Here is a 23,061-nt window from a genome sequence, read left to right on the forward strand (position 1 = left end):
CTACATTTAATTTTAAAACACTGCACTCAACAATTACCTATGAACTCTTTTGCAACCTATTTGATATTCCTGGTATTTCCACAAATAGTTTAGAAAAACAATGTGGAGTAAGTAGTGAGACAGGATTGTTCCCTTGACCTTGACCCCCTTCGTGGGCAGGAACTGGAGTGGCTCATTTCACTCAGCCTGCAGCTGGCCACTCCTCACAAGAGAGAGTGTGAAAGCAAGTGAGTGCGGGAACAGGAGGGAATGAAGTCTGGAACTGGATGGTCACTCCTCTCTGGCGGGAGCAGGCTCTGTGCAGGCCCTGCAGCAGCATTCAAGCTCTTGCCCTCTTGGCACCCGGGTTCTTGTCCAGCATCCAGGAAGAAGAATCAGGTCACACGAATACGTTGAAGGGTAGTGTATGTGGAGGATTTTACTGGGCGATGGATGTGGTTCTCATTGGAATGGGGAGTTGGAAAGGGGATGGTGCAGGAAAGAGGTGCTCTTTCCCTGAAGCCACACTGTCTGAAGTTAGCAGTGTCTATCCGCAGTCCCCAGTGCTCAGCCGCTTGTATCCCTGATGCTCATTCACTTGTCTGCTCACCACTTACAATGCTCTGCCAGCTGAAGTCTTTTTATGGGCACAAGATAGGTGGAGTGGCAGGCCAAAAAATCAATATTTGGGTGGAAAAACTGGGTCAGCTGTTTTTACTTAGGGCCATGGTTCCAGGCCTAAGGGTGAGGTTTAGCCAGGAGTCCAGCCATTCTGTATCAGTAAGATCTAATAATTTCATATAATGAAGCAGAATGGTGAAACATTATCATAGAAAAAAGAGTAGACTCACCTTCAATTTCATAAAAGTGTTGGTTCAAATGTCACCTTCTCAATAATTTCATATAATGAAGCAGAATGGTGAAACATTATCATAGAAAAAAGAGTACACTCACCTTCAATTTCACAAAAATGCTGGTTCAAATGTCGCCTTCTCATTGAGGCCTGCTCTAATGATCTAGTTAAAATTTTACTCCTGGCCAGGCACCGTGGCTCACGCCTGTAATCCCAGCACTTTGGGAGGCCGAGGCGGGTGGATCACGAGGTCAGGAGATCGAGACCATCCTGGCTAACATGGTGAAACCCTGTCTCTACTAAACACACAAAAAATTAGCCAGGCGTAGTGGCGGGCACCTGTATTCCCAGCTACTCGGGAGGCTGAGGCAGGAGAATGGCATGAACCCGGGAGGCAGAGCTTGCAGTGAGCTGAGATCGCACCACTGCACTCCAGCCTGGGCAACAGAGCAAGACTCTGTGTCAAAAAAAAAAAAAAAAAAAGTTTTACTCCTTTATCACACCCAATCTTATCACTCCCAAATCCCCATTAGCAATCTCAAACCCCCTTTTTGTTCCATCTTTGTTCAAATCTTTTTGTTTTATTCAGGCCTTCAACTGATTGGATGAGTCCCACTCACATTTTGGAGGTCAATCTACTTTACTCAAAATTCACAAATTTAAATGTTAATCCCATCTAAAAACACCTTCCATATTGACACATTAAATTAATTATTAAATCTCACTCAATTCTTTTCATTTATAGCTTTTAACACTGTCTAACTTACAATATATTTTACCTATTTATTATTACTTGTTTTTTCTTTACTGTCTTCCTATGCTAGAATTTAAGTTTCATGTGAGCAGGGATTTTCTTTGTTTTGTTCCCTGCTGTGTTCCCAGTACGCAGTAGGCTCTAAGTAATACTTCTTGAATATTTTTCTTCAGGGACTTATTTGTTGTATCCTAAGTTAAAATGCCCAGCCCCAGAAAAGTTTAGAGGAAATAAAGGCAAAAATTATTTGTTTTCCTTTGAAATTTCTTTTTGAATAGATACTATTCTGTGGCTCAAAATATAAAAATGGTTCAAAATGCAAAAGTTACACAAGGATAGATGGAAAAAAATAAATATCCACCCAGTTTCCCCTACCATTCAAGTGTCCCCCTCCCTGGAGACAACCATTGTCATCAGTTTCTTTTGTAAATTTCCGGAGAAATTTCATAGATATGCAAGCAAATATCAATATATTTTCCCCTATCTTTTTTCTTTTTCTTTTTTTCTTTCTATTTTTTTTTTTTTTTTTTTTGAGATGGAGTTTCACTCTTGTCACCCAGGCTGGAGTGCAATGGTACGATCTCGGCTCATTGCAACCTCCGCCTCCTGAGTTCAAGCAATTCTCCTGCCTCAGCCTCCCGAGTAGCTGGGATTACAGGAACCCACCACCATCCCTGGCTAATTTTTTGTATTTCTTTCTTTTTTTTTTTTCTTTCAGTAGAGACAGGGTTTCACCATGTTAGCCAGGCTGGTCTCAAACACCTGACCTCAGGTGATCTTCCCACCTCCGCCTCCCAAAGTGCTGGGATTACAGGCATGAACCACTGTGCCCAGCCTCTCCTATCTTTTTTTATGCAAATATTATACCATATTCATATGTCCATACTGCAGTGCACATGTCTTTTTTTTTTTTTTTTAAGACAGAGTCTTGCTCTGTCACCCAGGCTGGAGTGCAATGGTGCGATCCTGGCTCACTACAACCTCTGCCACCCAGATTCAAGCAATTCTTCTGCCTCAACCTCCCGAGTAGCTGGGATTACAGGCACGCACCACCCAGCTAATTTTTTTACTTTTAGTAGAGACAGGGTTTCATCATATTGGCTAGGCTGGTCTTGAACTCGTGACCTCAGGTGATCTGCCCAACTCGGCCTCCCAAAGCGTTGGAATTACAGGCGTGAGCCATTGTGCCCAGCCACATGTGGCTTTTAAAAAAAATTCAGCAATACAGCGTGATTAAAGAAGAACTGAATGCTTTCAAGAATGTATTATTCAGTAACCCGATTATGTATGAACATTTAGTATGCACATGGGGACACATCAATAATCTTGTGTTTATTTTGTTTCTTTTTGCCTTGTGGAAATGAAGTAACACACCATCCTGCCATTTCAGCCTTCATTCTGTTGTGCCACAAAGGGGCTGGGATAAATTAGCCTACAGGATTTATAGGTGGTGGGTGGCATGCTAGGGTGGCATACTAAGCATTTCTAAAATTACAACCAATCTTCCAGATTGGTTTTGAATGCACATTCATACATAATGTTGTATTAGTCAGAGTTCTACAGAGAAACAGAGCCAATAGGCTATGTAGATAAATAGATATAGAAAGAGATTTAAAGAATGTATGAGGATTGGCTTACATGATCATGGGATCTGACAAGTCCAAAATTTGCAGTGTGAGTTGGCAGGTGGAGACCGAGGAGAGCCTTTGGCAGATGAAGTCCAAAGGCAGTCTAGGCTGGGCACAGTAGCTCACACCTGTAATCCCAGTACTTTTGGAGGCTGGGGTGGGACGTTTGCTTCAGCCCAGAAGTTGAAGACCAGCTTGAGTAACACAGGGAGACCCTGCCTCTACCAATAATTTAAAAATTAGCCAGGTGTGGTGGTGCACACCTGTAGTCCCAGCTACTTGGGAGGCTGAGGTGAGAGGATCACTTAAGCCTGGGAGATTGAGGCTGCAGTGAGCTATAATTATCCCACTGCACTCCAGCCTGGGCAACAGAGCAAGACCCTGTCTCACAAAATAAATAAATAAACAAACAAACAAAAAAGCAAAAGTAGTCTGCAGGAAAACCCCCTCTTGCTTGAGGAGGCTTATCTTTTTGTTCTATTCAGGCCTTCAACCGATTGAGTGAGGCCCACCCACATTTTGGAGGTCAATCTGCTTTAGTCAAAATACACCAATTTAAATGTTGTTCTTGTTGTTTTGTTTTGTTTCTGTTTTTGTTTTTGTTTTTTGAGATGAAGTCTCGCTCTGTCACCCAGGCTGGATTGCAATGGCACAATCTCGGCTTACTGCAACCGCTGCCTCCTGGGTTCAAGTGATTCTCCCGTCTCAGCCTCCTAAGTAGCTGGGATTACAGGCGTGTGCCACCACACCCAGCTAATTTTTTTGTATTTTTGTAGAGACAGGGCTTCACCATGTTGGCCAGGCTGGTCTCGAACTCCTGACCGCAAGTGATCCACTCGCCTTGGACTCCCAAAGTGCTGGGATTACAGGCATGAGCCACTGAGCCTGGCTTAAATGTTAATCTCATCTAAAAACACCCTCCATATTGACACATTAAATTAACACAAATATGGATACAAAGTAATACATTTTTGAAGTGTTCTCTTTTTTCATATCTCACTTTTTTTTTTGAGACAAAGTCTCACTCTATTGCCCAGGCTGGAGTGCAGTAGCACAATCATGGCTCACTGCAGCCTCACCCTCCCAGGCTCAGGTGATCCTCCACCTCACCCTCCTGAGTAGCTGAGACTACAGATGCGTGCCACCATGCCTGGCTAATTTTTGTATTTTTTGTAGAGATGGGGTTCCGCCGTGTTGCCCAGGCTGGTCTTGAATGTCTGGGCTCAAGTCATATGCCCACCTCAGCCTCCCAAAATGCTGGGATTACAGGTGTGAGCCACCATACCTAGCCTTGCCTCATCTTACATATCTTAGAAAGGAAGTATTTATTGAGACTTTTCTTTATTACCATTCTTTAAAAAAAAAAAAAGTATTATTCTTATCGACATTGCCTTAGCAAAAATTTCACCAGCAGGAAAAACAAAAGACATATGATTCTGATCTGAAACTTGTCTTCCCCACTGTTCTTAAAGTTTGTGCCACAGAGCCACCTTATATTCTAATTCTATTTCAGTAAACACATCCTGAGCCTCTATACAATTCTCTAGAGAGATATGAAGGCCCCTTTCTTCCAAAGGTTCATAATCCCTTTGAGGAGATGGACACATACTCAAGTGTTGCTGCTACAATACAGATTAGGGCTGGGCTCAGGGCTACAGCAGAGGCTCAGGGGAGGCTAGAAAAAATGTTGGAGGTGGGGCGCCTTAGCTCATGCCTGTAATCCCAGCACTTTGGGAGGCTGAGGCAGACAGACCACTTGAGGCCAGGAGTTTGAGACCAACCTGGCCAACATGACAAAAACCCATCTGTACTAAAAATACAAAAATTAGCTGGGTTTGGTGGCGTGCACCTGTGATCCCAGCTACTTGGGAAGCTGAGGCACAGAATCGCTTGAACCTGAGAGGCGGAGGTCACAGTGAGCTGAGATTGCACCACTGCACTCCAGCCTGGGCGACAGAGCGAGACTTTGTCTAAGTAAGTAAGTAAGTAAATAAATAAGCAAATAAATAGTTATTATTATTATTATTATTTTGAGACAGAGTTTTGCTCTTGTTGCTCAGGCTAGAGTGCAATGGTGCAATCTCAGCTCACTGCAACCTCCACCTCCCGGGTTCAAGCAATTCTCCTGCCTCCGCCGCCCCAGTAGCTGGGATTACAGGCACGCACCACCATGCCCAGCTAATTTTTGCATTTTCAGTAAAGACAGGGTTTTACCATGTTGGTCAGGCTGGTCTTGAACTCCTGACCTCAGGTGATCCACCTGCCTTGGCCTCCCAAAGTGCTGGGATTACAGGCGTGAGCCACCATGCCCAGCCAATAAATGGTTAATAATATTAAAAAGAAAGTTGGAGAGATGATGACTCCGGCTGATAAATCTGAAGGACTAAGAGATTTGAGCAGGGCCTTGAAGGTTGTTGAGGCTTTAAGGAGCTACAATGGGATAAGGTACAGGGGCTGGAGAACACAGATGTCTGGAGGAGGAACAAGTGGAGTGGGACAGATCCATTCACTCCCAAATTTATTGAGGACATGCTTTCATAGAAAAGATTATATTTTCTATAGGATAAACGAAATGGGAGTTGAGAGTATCTAAATGGGTGAAAAAAAATTTTTGTATTTTCTTTACATTAATTAATTAGATGAAAAAATAAAATATAAAAAGAAGATATTCAATATTAAATTTGTATCATATTCCACAATTTTTTTAAATTTTATGAGAAACTAGAGCTTATTTCTAGGAACATAACGTTTAAAAATTGATATATATTGATTGTACACATTTCTGGAGCACATGTGGTATTTTGATATATGCATACAACATGTAATGATCAAATCAGGGTAATTGGGATATCCATCACCTCAAATATTTATTATTTCTTTGTATTGGGAACATTCCAAATCTTTTCTTCTGGCTATTTTGAAATATACAATAAATTATTGTCATCTGTAGTCACCCTATTGTATTACCGAATATTAGAAGTTATTTCTTCTAACTTTTTTTTTTTTTAAGACAGAGTCTCACTTTTGTTGCCCAGGCTAGAGTGCAATGGTACAATCTTGGTTCACTGCAACCTCCGCCTCCCGGGTACAAGCGATTTTCTTGCCTCATCCTCCCGAGTAGCTGGGATTACAGGCATCCACCACCACACCCGGCTAATATTTTTGTATTTTTAGTAGAGACAGGGTTTCACCACGTTGGCCAGGCTGGTCTCCAACTCCTGATCTCGAGTGATCCGCCCGCCTTGTCCCCCCAAAGTGATGGGATTACAGGTGTGAGCCACTGCACCTGGCTCTTCTAACTATTTTTGTACCTATTAACCAACCTCTTTTCGTCATCCTCTACCCTCTACCCTTCTCAGGTTACCCTTCTAGTAACCACCATGCTACTCTCTACCTCCATGAGATCAACTTTTTAAAGCTCCCACATGTGAGTGAGAACATGCAATATTTGTCTTTCTGTGCCTGGCTTATTGCACTTAATGTCCTCCAGTCCATCCATTTTACTGCAAATGACAGAATTTCATTCATTTTTATGGCTGAATAGTATTCCACTGTACATATATACCACATTTTTTAAAATCCATTCATCCACTGATGGACACTTTGGTTGATCCCATATCTTGGTTATTGTGAATAGTGCTGCAATAAACATGGAAGTGCAGATATCTCTTCAATATACTGATTTCCTTTCTTTTGGATATTTACCCAGCAGTTGGACTGCTGGATCATATGGTAGCTCTATTTTTAGTTTTTAGAACCTCCATACTATTTTCCATAAAGACTGTACTAATTTACATTCCCAGCAACAATGTATAAGAGTCCCCCTTTCTCCACATCCTCATGAACACTTATCTTTTGTCTTTTTGACAATAGTCATTCTAACCGGGGTGAGACGATATGTCATTGTGGTTTTGATTTACATTTTCCTGATTACTAATGTTGAATATTTTCTCACATACCTATTGGCCATTTGTATGTCTTCTTTTGAGAAATGTCTACTCAGATCATTTGCCCTTTTTAAAATTTGATTATTTGGGTTATTTTGTTTTTGAGTTGTTTGAGTTCCTTATATATTTTAGTTATTAACCCCCTGTATGATGAATAGTTTACAGTTATTTTCTCCCATTCTGTAGGTTGTCTCTTCACTCTGTTGATGTTCCTCTTGCTATGCAGAAGCATTTTAGCTTGATATAATCCTGTTTGTCATTTTTGCTTTTGTTGCCTGTGTTTTTGAGGTCTTACCCCAAAATCTTTGCCCAGACCAATGTCCTAAAGCATTTTCTCAATGTTTTTTCTAGTACTTTCAGGTTTTACATTTAAGTATTTAATCCATTTTGATTTGATTCTTGTATGTGGTGAGAACTAGGGGTCTAGCTTCATTGTTCTGCATGTGATTATCCAGTTCTCCCAGCACCATTTATTGAAGATACTGTTCTTTCTCCAAATAAGTTCTCGGTGCACTTTGTCAAAAATGAGTTTGCTGTAGATGTGTGGATTTATTTCTGGGTTCTCTTTTTCTGTTCCACTGGTCTATGTGTCTGCTTTTATGCCAGTACTATGTTGTTTTGATTACTATGGCTTTGTAGTATATTTTAAAGTCAGGTAGTGTGATGCCTCCAGTTTTGTTTCTTGTTCAGGATTCCTTTGGCTACGTGGGGTCTTTTGTGGTTCTATACAAATATTAGGATTTTTTTTATATTTCTGTAAAGAATGTCATTGGTATTTTGATAGAGATTGCACTGAATCTTTAGATTACTTTAGGTAACATGGATTTTTTTTTTTTTTTGAGACAGAGTCTCGCTCTGTCACCCAGGCTGGAGTGCAATGGTGTGATCTCAGTTCACTGCAAGCTCTGCCTCCTGGGTTCCCACCATTCTCCTGCCTCAGCCTCCTGAGTAGCTGGGACTACAGGCGCTCACCACCACGCCCGGCTAATTTTTTGTATTTTTGTTAGTAGAGGTGGGGTTTCACCGTGTTAGCCAGGATGGTCTGGATCTCCTGACCTCATGATCCGCCTGCCTCAGCCTCCCAAAGTGCTGGGATTACAGGCGTGAGCCACCGTGCCCAGCCAACAGGGACATTTTAACAATATTATTTCTTTCAATCCATGAGCATGGGATTTTTTAATATTTTTGAAATAACTCTTCAATTTCTTTTATGAGTGTTATACAGATTTCTTTGTAGAGATCTTTCACCTCTTTGGTTAAATTTATTCCTAGGTATTTTATTTATTTTGTAGGTATTATAAATGGGATTGCTTTCTTGATTTATTTTTCTGATTATTTGCCATCAGTGTATAAAGGTGTTACTGATTTTTCTATGTTGATTTTGTGTCCTGAAGCTTTTCTGAATTCATTGATCAATTCTAACAGTTTTTTGGTGGCATCTTCAGGTTTTTCTAAATATTACATCATGTTGTCTGCCAACAAGGATAATTTCACTTCTTCCTTTCCAGTTTGGATGCCCTTTATTTCTTTCTCTTGCCTAATTGCTCTGAATAAAAATGGTGAAAGTGGGCATCCTTGTGTTGTTCCAGATCTTAGAGGAAAGTCTTTCAATTTTTCCCTGTTCAGTATGACATTAGCTGTGGGTTTGTGTTTTATGGCCTTTGCTGTTTTGCAGTATGTTCCTTCTATACCAAATTTGTTGAGAGTTTTATCATGGAGGCACGTTGGATTTTGTCAAATACTTTTCCAGAATCTACTAAAATGATCATATGGTTTTCGTCCTTGGTTCTGTTATGTCATAAATGTATGACATTTATTGATTTGTGGTCAATTCATATGTTGAACCACCCTTGCATGTCAGGGATGAATCCCACTTAATCATGGTGAATGATCTTTATAATGTGTTATTGAATTTGGTCAATTTTATTGAGAATTTTTGCACGTACGTTCATTAGGGATATCGGCTTGTAGTTTTATTTTATTGTTGTGTTCTTGTCTGGTTTTGGTATCAGGGTAACACTAGCCTTATAGAATGAGTTTGGAGGTATTTCCTCCTCTTATGTTTTTTGAAATAGTTTGGGAGAATTGGTATTAGTTTTTCTTTAAAAGTTTGGTATAATTCAGCAATAAAGCCATCCAGTCCTGAGCGGCTTCTGCTTTGATATTATTGCTTGTTATTGGTCTGTTCACTCTTTCTATTTCTTCATGGTTTAGTCTGGCTAAGTTGTATGTGTCCAATAATTTATTCATTTCTTCTAGATTTTCCAGTTTGTTGGTGTATAGTTGTTCATCATAGTCTCTAATAATCCTTTGTATTTCTGTGATATCTGTTGTAATGTCTTCTTTTCATTTCTGATTTTATTTATTTGGGACTTCTCTCTTTTTCATAGTCTAGTTAAAGGTTTGTCAATTGTGTTTATGTTTTTTAAAAAACAATCTTTTGTTTATTTAATCTTTCAAATAGTTTTTTATTCTCAATTTCATTTATTTTGGCTCCAATCTTTTTTTTTTCCTTCTACTTATTTTGGGTTTGGTTGGTCCTTGCTTTTTCAGTTCTTTGAGTTTCAACATTAGGTTATTTATTTGAAGTCTTTTTATTTTTTTTGACAAAGCATTTATTGCTATAAACTTTCCTCTTAGCACTGTTTTTGCTGTATCCCATAGGTTTTGGTATGTTGTGTTTCCATTTTTGTTATTTTCAATAAATTTTAAAATGTCATTCTTAATTTCTTCATTGACCTGTTGGTTGTTTAGGAGCATATTGTTTAATTTCCATGCACTTATGCAGTTTCCAAAGTGCCTCTTGTTACTGACTTCTAGTTTTATTCTATTGTGGTCAGAAAAGATCCTTGATATGATTTTTATATTTTTGAATTTGTTGAGACTTGTTTTGTGGTCCAACATATGATCTGCCCTGCAGAATGTTCCATGTGTTAATGAAAAAAAAAGTGTATTCTTCAGCAGTTGGATACAGTGTTCTCTAAACATTAGTTAGGGACATTTGGTCTAGAGTTTAGTTTAACTCCAATGTTTCTTGGCTCATTTTCTGCCTTGATAATCTGTTAACTACTGGAACTGGGATGCTGAAATTCCCTACTCATTGTATTGCAGTCTATCTCTCCCTTTAGTTCTATTAATATTTGCTTTATATATTTTGCTCCTCCAATGTTGGGTACATATATATTTACAGTTATTATATCCTCCTGCTAAATTGACCCCTTTATCATTATATAACGACTTTTTTGTCTTTTTAAATAGTTTTAGTCTTGAAGTCTATTTTATCAGATATAAGTAGACTGACTCTTGCTCCTTTTTGATTTTCATTTGCATGTAATATCTGTTTCCATGCCTTCACTTCCAGTCTATTTTGTCTTTACAGGTAAAGTCTTTCTTCCTTCTTTCCTTTCTTTCTTCCTTCCTTCCTTTTTTCTTCCTTCCTTCCTTCCTTCTTTCCATCTCTGTCTCTTTTTTTTTTCTTTCTTTCTTTTTATTTGAAATGAGGTCTTGCTATGTTTCCCAGGTCTCAAACTCCTGGGCTCAAGCAATCATCCCACCTCAGCGTCACAAGTGGATGATACAAGTGGTGCTTCGCCACACCATGCCTGACAAAATTAGTTTATTGTAGGTAGCAAATAGTCTTGTTTTTTAAAAAAAATCTATTCAGCCACTCTATGCCTTTTAATTGAAGAATTTAGTCCATTTGCATTCAATGTTACTATTGACAGGTAAGAACTTGCTGCTGCCATTTTATTACCTGTTTTCTGGTTGTTTTGTAACTCCCGACTTTCTTTCTTACTGTCTTCCTTTGTGGTTAGGTGATTTTCTCTAGTAATATGTTTTAATTCCTTGCTTTTTATTTTTAGTATATTTATTATAGATTTATACGTTGGGTTACCATGAGGCTTACCAAAACATCTAATACATATAACAAGTTATTTTGAACAGATGACAACTTAACTTTGATCAAAAAGAAAAGAAGGGGAGGTGGGGGTTGTTAATGGGTTTAAAAAAATAGAAAGAATAAATAAGACCTACTATTTGGTAGTACAATAGGATGACTATAGTCAATAATAACTTAATTGTATATTTTAAAATAACTAAGAGTATAATTGGATTGTTTGTAACATAAAAGATAAATGCTTGAAGGTATGGATACCCCATTTTCCATGCTGAGATATTCTACATTGCATGCCTGTATCAGAACATCTAATGTATGTTCATAAATACACATACCTACTATGCACCTATAAAAATCAAAAAGAAGGCCAGGCGCGGTGGCTCACACCTGTAATCCCAGCACTTTTGGAGGCCGAGGCGGGTGGATCACGAGGTCAAGAGATCGAGACCATCCTGGCCAACATGGTGAAACCCCGTCTCTACTAAAAATACAAAAATTAGCTGGGCGCGGTGGCATGCGCCAGTAGTCCCAGCTTCTCAGGAGGCTGAGGCAACAGAATCACTTGAACCCGGGAGTCGGAGGTTGCAGTGAGCCGAGATCCAGCTGGCAACACAGCAAGACTCCGTCAAAAATAAAATAAAATAAAATAAAAAATAAAAGTTTAAAGAAAAAAGAAAAGAAAAACAAACAAAAGTACTTTAAGGCCAGGTGTGGTGGCTCACATCTTTAATCCCAGTACTTTGGGAGGCCAAGGTGGGCAGATCACTTAAGCTCAGGAGTTCAAGACCAGCCTGGGTAACATGGCATCTCCACAAAAAATACAAAAAAAATTAGCCGGGTGTGGTGGTGTATGCCTGTAGTCCCAGCTACTTGGGGGGCTGAGGTGGGAGGATTGCTTGATCCCAGGGAGTCGAGGCTGCAGTGAGCTGAGATCATGCCACTACACTCCAGCCTAGGTGATAAACTGAGACCCTGTCACACACACACACACACACACACAAAAAAAACTTAAAAAGTTTTAAACTCTAACTCCAATTCTCCCCTCCACATTCTGACTTTTTGTTGTCTCAATTTATATCTTTTTATATTTCCTATCTCCTAATAAATTATTATAGTTATTTGTGTAATATTTGTCTTTTAGTCTTCATACTAGAGATATGAGTGATTTATATACCACAATTACAGTATTACAATATTCTAAATTTGTCTGCCTACTGAATTTTACCAGTGAGTTTTATATTAGCTTTGTGCAAAATTAATTGCAGTTTTGGCCATTGAAAGTAATGGCTGGAAAAAAAAAAAAAAAAGAAAGAAAGTAATGGCTGGGCACAGTGGCTCACACCTGTAATCCCAGCACTTTGGGAGGCTGAGGCAGGTGGATCGCCTGAGGTCAAGAGTTCAAGACCAGCCTGACTAACATGGTGAAACCCCATCTTTACTAAAAATACAAAAATTAACCAGGCATAGTGGCAGGCACCTGTAATCCCAGCTACTCGGGAGGCTGAGGCAGGATAATTGCTTGAACCCAGGAGGCGGAGGTTGTAGTAAGCTGAGATTGCTCTCCAGCCTGGGTAACAGAGCGAGACTCTGTTTAAAAAAAAAAAAAAAATTAATGGCAAAAACTGTGATTACTTTTGCACCAACATAATACCTTCGGATGATTTTCTTGTTGCATGTTAGGATCCTTTTCTCTCAGATGGAAGGACTCCTTTTAACATTTCTTGTAAGACAGGTCTGGTGGTGATGAATTTCCTCAGCTTCTGTTTGCCTAAAAAAGCCTTTATCTTTCCTTCATGTTTGAAGGATAGTTTTGCTGGGTATCACATTCTCAGTTGGCAGGGGTTTTTTTGGTTGTTTTGTTTTTTTCCTCCTTCAGCACTTTGTATATGTCATCTCACTCTCTCCTGGCTGGTATGTTTTTTGCTGAGAAGTCCGTTGCCAGACAAATTGAAGCTCCTTCATATGTATATTTTTTGCTTCTTTCTCTTGCTACCTTTTGGATCCACTTTTTGTCCATGACTTTTGAGAGTTTGATTATTATATGCCTTGGAGCAGTCTTATTTGGGTTGAATATGTTTGTTGATCTTTGACCTTCCTGCATATCGGTATTTATATTTTTCTCTAAGTTTGGAAAGTTTTGTGTTATTATTTTGTGGGAGCTTTCTATATCTTGCTCTTTCTCAACTCCCTCTTGAAAACCAATGACACTTAGATTTGCTCTTTTGAGGTTATTTTCTAGATCCTGTAGTTGTTCTTTATCTTTTTAATTTTTTTCTCCTCTGATTGTGTGTTTTTAAAGCTCATTTATTTTTTTCTTCTTCATGATCAATTCTGCTGTTGAGACTCCGGTGCATTTTTCAGTTCAGCAAATGTATGTCTCAGTTCCAGGATTTCTGTTTGATTTATTTTTATTATTTAAATATCTTTTGTTAAATTTCTCTGATAAATTTCTAAATTGTGGGCCAGGCATGGTGGCTCACATCTGTAATCCCAGCACTTTGGGAGGCCGAGGTGGGTGGATCACGAGGTCAGGAGATCGAGACCAGCCTGATCAACATGGCAAAACCCCATCTCTACTAAAAACACAAAAAATTAGCCAGGCATGGTGGCACGCGCCGGTGGTCCCAGCTACTCAGGAGGCTGAGGCAAGAGAATCAATTGAACCCAGGAGGCAGAGGTTGCAGTGAGCTGAGACGGTGCCACTGCACTCCAGCCTGGGCAACAGAGTAAGACTCTGTCTCAAAAAAAAAAAAATTCAAATTGTTTCTCTGTGTTATCTTGGAGTTTGCTGAGTTTCCTCAAGATTGCTATTTTGAATTCCTGATCTGAAAGTTCACATATTGCCATCTTATTGGGGTTAATCACTGGTTACTTCTTGCTTCATCCATTTGGGAGGTCATGGTTCCCTGTTTGCTGTTGTTTTTATGGACATATGTCTGTCTTTCCAATGATGGATTGTTTATTTTGCTGTCTAGGTTAGTGTTTCTAGCAGACGTGTTTTTAGAGGTTTTGTGCGGTCTGCTTGTTGATTCCCTTAGCCCTAGATCACTGCCTCCTTTTTGGCCCTAGATGGCACCATCAGCCTAGATTTGCTGCAGTTCTCATGAACGTTTCAAGTGCTGCCTGTCCTGAATTCAGGGAGAGAGTCCCAAAGAAAATGCCCCAGCTGTTTTGGGAGGTTGGCTAGGGGTTCATGCCCAGAGGACCTATGGCTCACACCTCCTACAGCATCGTGCTCCTGAAATACATCTCTGATTCAGTATCTGGTTTGTCTGAATGGAGACCAGCCCCCGTTTCACACACTGGGGCTGCTAGCCTCACTTTCACTGTGTCCCCAGCTGCCCTCAGGGGTTCTCTCTATAGGCACTTGCAATGCTTCCCCTGGCTTGGGGCAGGAATGGCTTTTGTGCATAGGAACCCAAGATGATGGGGAAGCAGAGTGTCCACTGCAATCTGTTTTCCCAGTGTAGAAGCCTTGAGTCCAGGATGAGTTTTCTGCATGGTGCCTGGCTGTTTGCAGAAATAGGCATTACAGAAAAAGAAATCTGCTTCTCTTACCTTCTGCTCACACTTTTTCACTTCTCTGTGGCTCCAGGGATTATCACAGCTTTAGTTTTGAGTTCTGGGATATCAGTGGTGATAATCTTTTCTTTTTTTAAATAGGTTTTTGGGAAACAGGTAGTGTTTGGTTACATGGATAAGTTCTTCAGTGGTGATTTCTGAGATTTTGGTGCACCCAACACTTGAGCAGTGTGCACTGTAGCCAATATGTAGTCTTTTATCCCTCACCCCACTCCCACCCTTTCCCCAAGTCCCCAAAGTTGATTGCCTTTGTGTCCTCATAGCTTAGCTCCCACTTATAAGTGAGAACATACGATGTTTGGTTTTCCATTCCTGAGTGACTTCACTTAGAATAATGGTCTCCAACTCCATCCAGGTGAATGTCATTATTTCATTCCTTTTTATGGCTGAGTAGTATTCCATGGGGTGTGTGTGTGTGTGTGTGTGTGTGTGTGTGTGTGTGTGTGTGTGTATAATTTTCTTTATCCACTCATTGATTGATGGGCATTTGGGCTGGTTGCAATATTTTTGCAATTGCAAATTATGCTGCTATAAACATGCATGGGCCAGGGTGCGGTGGCTCACGCCTGTAATCCCAACACCTCGGGAGGCTGAGGCGGGTGGATCATGAGGTCAGGAGTTCAAGACCAGCCTGACCAATGTCTCTACTAAAAATACAAAAATTAGCCAGGGGTGGTGGCGCATGCCTGTAATCCCAGCTAATCAGGAGGCTGAGGCAGGAGAATCACTTGAACCCGAAAGGCGGAGGTTGAAGTGAGCTGAGATCTCGCCATTGCACTCCAGCCTGGGCAAGAGTGGGACTCTGACTCAAAAAAACAAAAAACAAAAAAGGGTCCCACTCTGCCACGTGTCCTCTGCATGTCTTTAGACAAGTCATTTCACCTCTCTGGACCTCATAGGGTTTCTGGAAGACACATGTGAAATAATAAATACAAAATGGCTGAAAAAACAGATAAAGAGTGAAGCAGGAATAATAATTGTATAGTTGCTTGACTCCTTTTCCCCGTCCCTGGCATGAGGAAGGCCTGGAACATCGTAAATGCTCAATAAATATCTGCTAAATAAATGAATTCTAGAGTCAACCAAAGGTAAAATACATGCTATTGTATGGAATTAGATTTGTTCTTACTCGGTGCACACCATGTTCTTCATTAGATGAATCAAATTTAAATACTACATTGAAAATTCTAGAGTCAACTTATTCCTCAGTTGAGTTGATTCATTTCTTAAATTGCTTTCTTTGTAAGAGCATCATTAAATTGTGAACACTCTTACGTCCCATTTTTTTCCTTTTATTGCTGTGTAGATATAGATTTCTCAGGACTATTTTTCAGAGAGCAAACAATATTGTTTTTAATATAGAATCCAGTCACAGGAGTATCTTTCCATAGGACAGCTAGCTCCAGAAACTCAGAGTGGAAAGCCCATTTTAATAAAATAAAAACCAAATTTGACCCCAAGCTGGTTGTCCTTTAGTCATTCTTAATCCTCAGTGTTTTTTTAGGCTAATCTGATTTTCACCCCTAGAAACTGACTGATTTGTTATATCATTGAAACTAAATCCTCATTGGCTTGACACAAGAAAAGCATCCTAATTTTCATCTTAAAGCTGTCTTCTGATTGTAAATGCAAAGATTCTCTCTAGAAAGATCCATAAGAACATGCTAACAGTAGTTGCCTCCAGGTAGAGGAATTTGGGGCATGGGGTAAGGTGGAAGAGAGATATTTATTAGTGTAAACTCATGTGTGTGTGTGTGTGTGTGTGTGTGTGTTTGACAGAGTCTTGCTCTGTCGCCCAGGCTGGAGTGCAGTGGCACGATCTCGGCTCACTGCAGCCTCCGCCTCTGGGGTTCAAGTGATACTCATGCCCCAGCCTCCCAATTAGCTGAGATTACAGGCATGTGCCACCATGCCCAGCTAATTTTTATATTTTTAGTAGAGACGGGGTTTCACCGTGTTGGCCAAGCTGGTCTCAAAGTGATCTGCATGCCTCAGCCTCCCAAAGTGTTGGGATTACAGGCGTGAGCCACCACGCTCGGGCCTCTTTTGATATTTTGGGGGAAAAAATTATGTATGTATTACTTTTTTAAAAAACTCACTATTCTTGAGGCAAGAATCAGTAGTAACCATGTGTTTAACCAACTCTTAGTCACTGGGGGGGAAAAAATTAAAATGGCAGAGAAAATTGTTCTTGTATTGGAAGACAAAGCCAGGCCCTAAGAAAATTATAAACTAGATGAAGTTTCTTTACAGGGACTAGGGTGTAGGATTTCTCAACACTGTGGGACTCAGAAAAAATTGCAAGCAATTTATAGTTTTGCTTTTTTTTTTTTGAGACAGAGTCTCGCTCTGGTGCCCAGGCTGGAGTGTAAAATGGTATGATCTCGGCTCACTGCAATTTCTGCCTCTCGGGTTCAAGCGATTCTCCTGTCTCAGCCTCCTGAGTAGCTGAGACTGCAGGTGCCCACCACCATTCCTGACTACTTTTTGTATTTTTAGTAGAAACTGGGTTTCACCATGTTGGCCAGGCTGGTCTTGAACTCCTGGACTCAGGTGATCCACCTGCCTTGGCCTCCCAAAGTGCCAGGATTACAGGTGTCAGCCAACACACCTGGCCTCATTTTGTATAAAGGAAAACATATGGTATCTCGGTTGTTAATGTTTAGAGATTAAATCAACCAAGTAATTGTGGAACCCTTTTTTTAAGAGCAAAACGTTTTGTCACTGTTTAGACTTGAAGTCTCAATTTCCTCACTTTCCAAAATGGGGGTAATGAAGTAGGAGAAGCTCCCTTATCCCCCTCTCAGGGCGTGGGACAGGGATGTGGCTCGCTTCTTTGGTGTCCCACTGCTCAAAGCCCTAGTGGGAGCATGCAAATGGGCAGATCATGGGGAATGTTTTTTGTGCTCGACCCTACGGCAGCATCCAGGTTTGAGTGTTTACAGCTCCTCAAGCCCCAGTTGGCGCGTGTTACAGTGCGCTCTTTCAGCTTTGCTGTCTGTAGGTGGCTTGTGTTAATCAGCTCAGTTAGACCCCTTCCTTATCCCAAGGACAGAGGGCTTTCTGTATCCCAGGTCCTTGCTCTAATGTACTAGAAAAATCAGATCACACGGGGGCTTGGAGGATGAGTGCAAGATTTTATTGGGTGGTGGAGGTAGCTCCCAGCAAGATGGATGGGAAGCCAGAAGGGGGAAGATGGATGGGAAGAAGGGGGAAGACGGATGGGAAGCCAGAGTGTGAAGGTTGTCTTCCCCCGAAGCCAGGCCGCCCAGCGGACTCTCCTCCGACTGCCCCTGCCGAATTCCCCTTGGTGTCCATGTTGTTCTGCTGTCACTGGCCTGCTGGTATCTGCTGGTATCTGTTGGTGTGCTCCTCTGTTCCTCTTGATGTCCAGCCACTTGTGTGTGTGCCCACTATGGTCCTGGGTTTTTACGGGCACAGGATTGGGAGGCGTGGTGGGCCAAAAGGCAACCTTTTGGGCATGAAAACAGAATGCCTGTCCTCATCTAGGCCTGTGGGCACAGGCCTGAGGGTGGAGCTCTCGCCAGGGACCCTGCCTTTTATAACCAGCATTTCCCTGCCCTCCTACCATATCAGCAATAATGCCAAATCCTGTAAGAGTTTTTGGAGTTTTTCACAGGAGACGTTTGTAGAACACAGCCAACAGGGAAAGGCAGAAAACATTCATTTCTTGAGTGTCTACTGTGTGCCACTTACCATGCTGATTGTTTGCTTTTATTTTATATCTTCAGAGCTATCATGCCACATAGGTATTATAATAGTTCCAATTTTATTTTAGAGGCAGGGTCTGGCTCTGTCATGCAGGCTGGAGTACAGTGGTGCCATCATAGCTCACTCCAGCCTTGAACTCCTGGGCTCAAACTGGTTGGCTTTTAATCACCTCCAGAGTAGCTGGGACTACAGGTATGTGCCACCACACCTGGTGAATTGCTTTTTTTGTTTTTTTGTAAAGACAGGGTCTTGCTATGTTGCCCAAACTGGTCTCAAGCTCCTGGGCTCTAGCAATCCTTTTGCTTTGGCCTCCCAAAGTGTTCAGATTACAGGTATGAGCTGCCATGCCTAGCCTATAGTTCTCATTTTATAAAGAAGATGGAACCTCAAAGAAGTTCAGTAACTTACTCAAAATCACAAGCTAATGAATGCAAGAAGTAAGACTCCAATTTAGGTCTGTATGATAAAAACAAAGCCTGGCAAAATCCTGGCTTCCCGGGGCTGAGTGTGGTGGCTAATGTCTGAAATTCCAGCACTTTGAGAGGCAGAGGTGGGTGGATCGCTTGAGGCCAGGAGTTTGAGACCAGCCTGGACAACATGGTGAAACCCTGTCTCTACTAAAAATACAAAAATTAGCCAGGAATGGTGGCGCATGCCTGTAATCCCAGGTACTCAGAAGGCTGAGGCAAGAGAATCACTTGAACCCAGGAGATGGAGGTTGCAGTGAGCCGAGATCATGCCACTATACTCCAGGCTGGGCAAAAGAGTGAGACTTCATCTCAAAAAAAGGAGAAAAAAAGAGCCTGGCTTCGCACTCTGCTTGCCTAGGATTTCACTGGTGCCCTGTCAGGCACCTTTTGAGGCACAGACTGATCCTGACTGGACTGCATTAGGTGCAACAAACCCTTTAGGTTCATCTTCCAGTGACCCACCACAGGTGGTTTGGAGGCCACCTTCCCATCCATCACAACTACAATAAAAGAAACCAACATTCATTTCATCTTTATGTTGTCTCCATATTTGGTTGTTTTGAGTGACTAGACCACAGATGGTCTTACAAATAGGTGACTGAGTATTACAATCACTTTTAAAATGTAACACAGTTTGTGTGTGACTCAAGCAAAAAGTTTGAATATTAGGGAAATTAGATCTAGGGAAATGGCCCTAAAGTCTAAATTTCAGTGCAAAATTCAAACCAGAAAGTTAAAATAACTAGAACATTTTCCTTTTATTTTCTTTTCCTTTCCTTTTCTTTTTTTTCTTTTCTTTTCTTTTCAGACAGAGCCTTGCTCTGTCCCCCAGGATGGGGTGCAGTGGTGCAATCTTGGCTCACTTCAGTCTCCACCTCCCAGGTTCAAGCGATTCTCCTGCCTCAGCCTCCCGAGTAGATGGGATTACAGGTGCGCACCACTACACCCAGCTAATTTTTTTATTTTTAGCTAGTTTGTTTGTTTGTTTTGTTTTTGAGATGGAGTTTCACTCTTGTTGCCCAGGCTGGAGTGCAATGGCGTGATCTTGGCTCAATGCAACCTCTACCTCCCAGATTCAAGCGATTCTCCTGCCTCAGCCTCCCAAGTGTCTGGGATTACAGGCATGCACCACCACACCTGGCTAATTTTGTATTTTTAGTAGAGACAGGGTTTCTCCATGTTGGCCAGGCTGGTTTTGAACTCCTGACCTCAGGAGATCCACCTGCCTTGGCCTCCCAAAGTGCTGGGATAGCAGGCATGTGCCACCATGCCCGGCCTAGAATTATTTTCAATATATAATTGGTGATTGATGTTTTGCTGTAGGCTGTTTACATAATTCTCCTAGGCACTTAGCTGGGTCCCAGTGACACAAGGTGAATTAGACACAGGCTGCCCTTAACAAGTTCACAATCTTGTAGGTAAAACAGTGGTGGTATCACAGGGTAGCTTGGGGGAACTTTAGTTGTTCCCTCCTCCCGGCCTCCGAGCCCCAGCTATTTCTTGATATAGTTAGAGTTTTCACGATCTCATGTGAAGTATTTGGTCAACCCAGCTTCAAATTCTTTCTCTATCCAGTCTCTGCCCTTTGAAGTCCTCTATAAGAGACATTCGGCAGCTGCTCTGAGGAATAAATACCATGCAGCCCAAGTGCAATGATAGGAGGACAGAATTTCCTGGAAGCACCTGGCCCAGCAAGCCCACTGCTGAAAGAGGGGTAGAGATAAGTCAGCCCAGGAAGGGCGGCCCACAGGTGATGTGGCTTCATGGTGCACTTCGCTTTGGGGAAAGCAGCGGGAGATGCAGACTAATGAAGGGCCAACTCCTGTGCCATGCTCAGGAATTTGCATGTTGATTTGTGTGTCTCTCCTCTCTTCCAACCACACTGAGATGGCAGGAAGCTCGTTTTGTTTTATTCTCCTTTGGAGTCCTGGCTCCTCCCACCGTGACTTATTGGCCTGGAACAGGTGTTGAGTGTGTGTGCTGAATGGATGCAGATTTTGGGAGCTGCATGAGGCAGAAATGTCACAGAAGGACTTACGGGCAGCCACGCAGAGGAAGGATATGATGGGGACAAGACTGAAGGTGGAGAAGACACTGTGGCTAGGACTATCATCAAGGTGGGGTGTGGGGAATGAGGGGTGGGGAGACCAAGACCCTGGCTGTAGGGCTGGGGAGCAGCAGAAGGATTAGAAAGATATTTAGGAGGTAGAATGAGCAGAACTTGGCTGGCTAGGGATAACTGTAACCATGAATGATGGTACGAGGAGCAGGCAGGGGGAGGGAAGTCCAAGTAAGGCCAACAGATTTAACTAGAACAGAGTATTCCTCAAACCCATTCCAGAAATGCACTGTATCTGAATTGCCAGCATTTAAAGATTAACCACGTAGTCATGGAACCTAATCTTGTTGAGACTTTTAGGGTTTTGTTGATAAACTCCAACTGTGGAGAGGTCCTCTGAGGTGGACTGATGGTTTATTTTAAATGGGATGTTCTGAATATGGTTTGATGGTGGCTTTTCCATCAATCATCTCATACTGAAAATTATGGTAGAGGTGGAAGGAGGGTGGTGAGTTCTATAAATTATTATCCTGTGGCAACTAGAATACTGGCCTGCACACAGCAAGGGCTCCATAAGTAATTTTTTTTTTTCTGAGAGACAGGGTCTCACTTTGTCACCCAGGCTGGAGTGTAGGGGTGTGATCATGGTTCACTGCAGCTTTGAAATCCCGGGCTCAAGTGATCCTCACACCTCAGCCTCCCAAGTAGTAGCCGGGACTACAGGCGGGTGCCACCGTGCCCACCTAAGTTTTTTTTTTAAGTTTTTTTTGTAGAGATAGAGTCTTATTATGTTGCCTAGGCTGGTCTTGAATGCCTGGACTCAAGCGACCCTTCCACCTCAGCCTCCCAAAGTACTGGATTACAGTCATGAGCCAATGCTCCCAGCCCACAAGTAATTTTTGACTGAATGAAAGCTGTCCCAAGATCATCAGCTTGTAAATTGCATTGATGTTCCTTCTTGCCTCCTTCAGCAATGCTGTTCTTGGTGCTGAAGATACAGTAGTAAACATAAAGACAGAAGTTCCTGCCCTGATGAGTGTCCATTATTTTGGGGAGGGCAGACAATAACCAAGATAGTTATGTAAAATGTCTACAGCATAGCATATCAAATTATTATGCTATATTATAGGTTATCTTATGTTGTTATATTATTATTACCATTTTGCATTATATAGAAGGTGATTCTTTACTTTCTTTCTTTCTTTCATTGTTTCTTTCTTTCTTGATATAGTTTTGCTCTTGTTGCCTAGGCTGGAATGCAATGGCGCAATGCCTGCTCACCGCAACCTCTGCCTCCTGGATTCAAGTGATTCTCCTGCCTCAGCCTCCCGAGTAGCTGGGATTACAGGCATGTACCACTACGCCCAGCTAAATTTTTTTTGTATTTTTAGTAGAGACAGGGTTTCACCATGTTGGATAGGCTGGTCTTGAACTCCTGACCTCAAGTGATCCACCTGCCTTGGGCTCCCAAAGTGCTAGGATTACAGTCTTGAGCCACCATACCTGGCCTATTAGATTTTTTTTTTTTAATCCCAGATACATAATAATTTCAGTTGCGACTATTTCAGGATGTATCTCTAAAAGAAAAGTACTTTTAAAAAAACCTTACTACAAAAATAGAATCACAAATAAAACATTAACAATCTTAAGTATCCAGTCCATATTCAAAATGTTTTCATATATAAATAAACAATTTTTTTTTTTTTAAAGACAAGAGTCTTGCTCTTGTCACCCAGGCTGGAGTGCAATGGTATGATTTCGGCTCACTGCAACCTCCGCCTTCTGGGTTCAAGCGATTCTTCTGCCTCAGCCTCCCAAGTAGCTGGGATTACAGGCGCGCACCGCCACACCTAGCTAATTTTTGTATTTTTAGTAGAGATGGGGTTTCAACATGTTGGCCAGGCTGCTCTCGAACTCCTGACCTCAGGGGATCCACCTGCCTTGGCCTCCCAAAGTGCTGGGATTATAGGCGTGAGCCACCACGCCCAGCCACAATTTTTTGAAAAAATTAATTTGTTGATTTTTTTTTGACATCAGAACCCAAAGTCCACTGCATTTGGTTGATGTGTCTCCTGTCTCTCTCTCTCTCTCTCCCTCTTTATATTGTAGTAAAATATGCATGAGAAATTGACAATTTTAAGCATTTTAAAGTATACAGC

At 41.5% G+C, this 23,061-nt stretch overlaps 1 protein-coding gene across 1 annotated transcript in view; it reads left to right on the forward strand.

Annotated features, from left to right (window-relative positions):
* The first annotated feature begins 266 nt into the window (after positions 1–266).
* LOC134737651 (uncharacterized) overlaps positions 267–23,061 on the forward strand; it is a 76,038-nt gene continuing 53,243 nt past the window's right edge. Inside the window, exon 1 of the mRNA XM_063647234.1 lies at positions 267–556. Coding sequence (XP_063503304.1) covers positions 267–556 — 290 coding nt within the window. The remainder of the gene's footprint in view (positions 557–23,061) is intronic.

Source organism: Pongo pygmaeus, chromosome 10 (assembly GCF_028885625.2).
Source record: "Pongo pygmaeus isolate AG05252 chromosome 10, NHGRI_mPonPyg2-v2.0_pri, whole genome shotgun sequence".
NCBI lineage: Eukaryota > Metazoa > Chordata > Mammalia > Primates > Hominidae > Pongo > Pongo pygmaeus.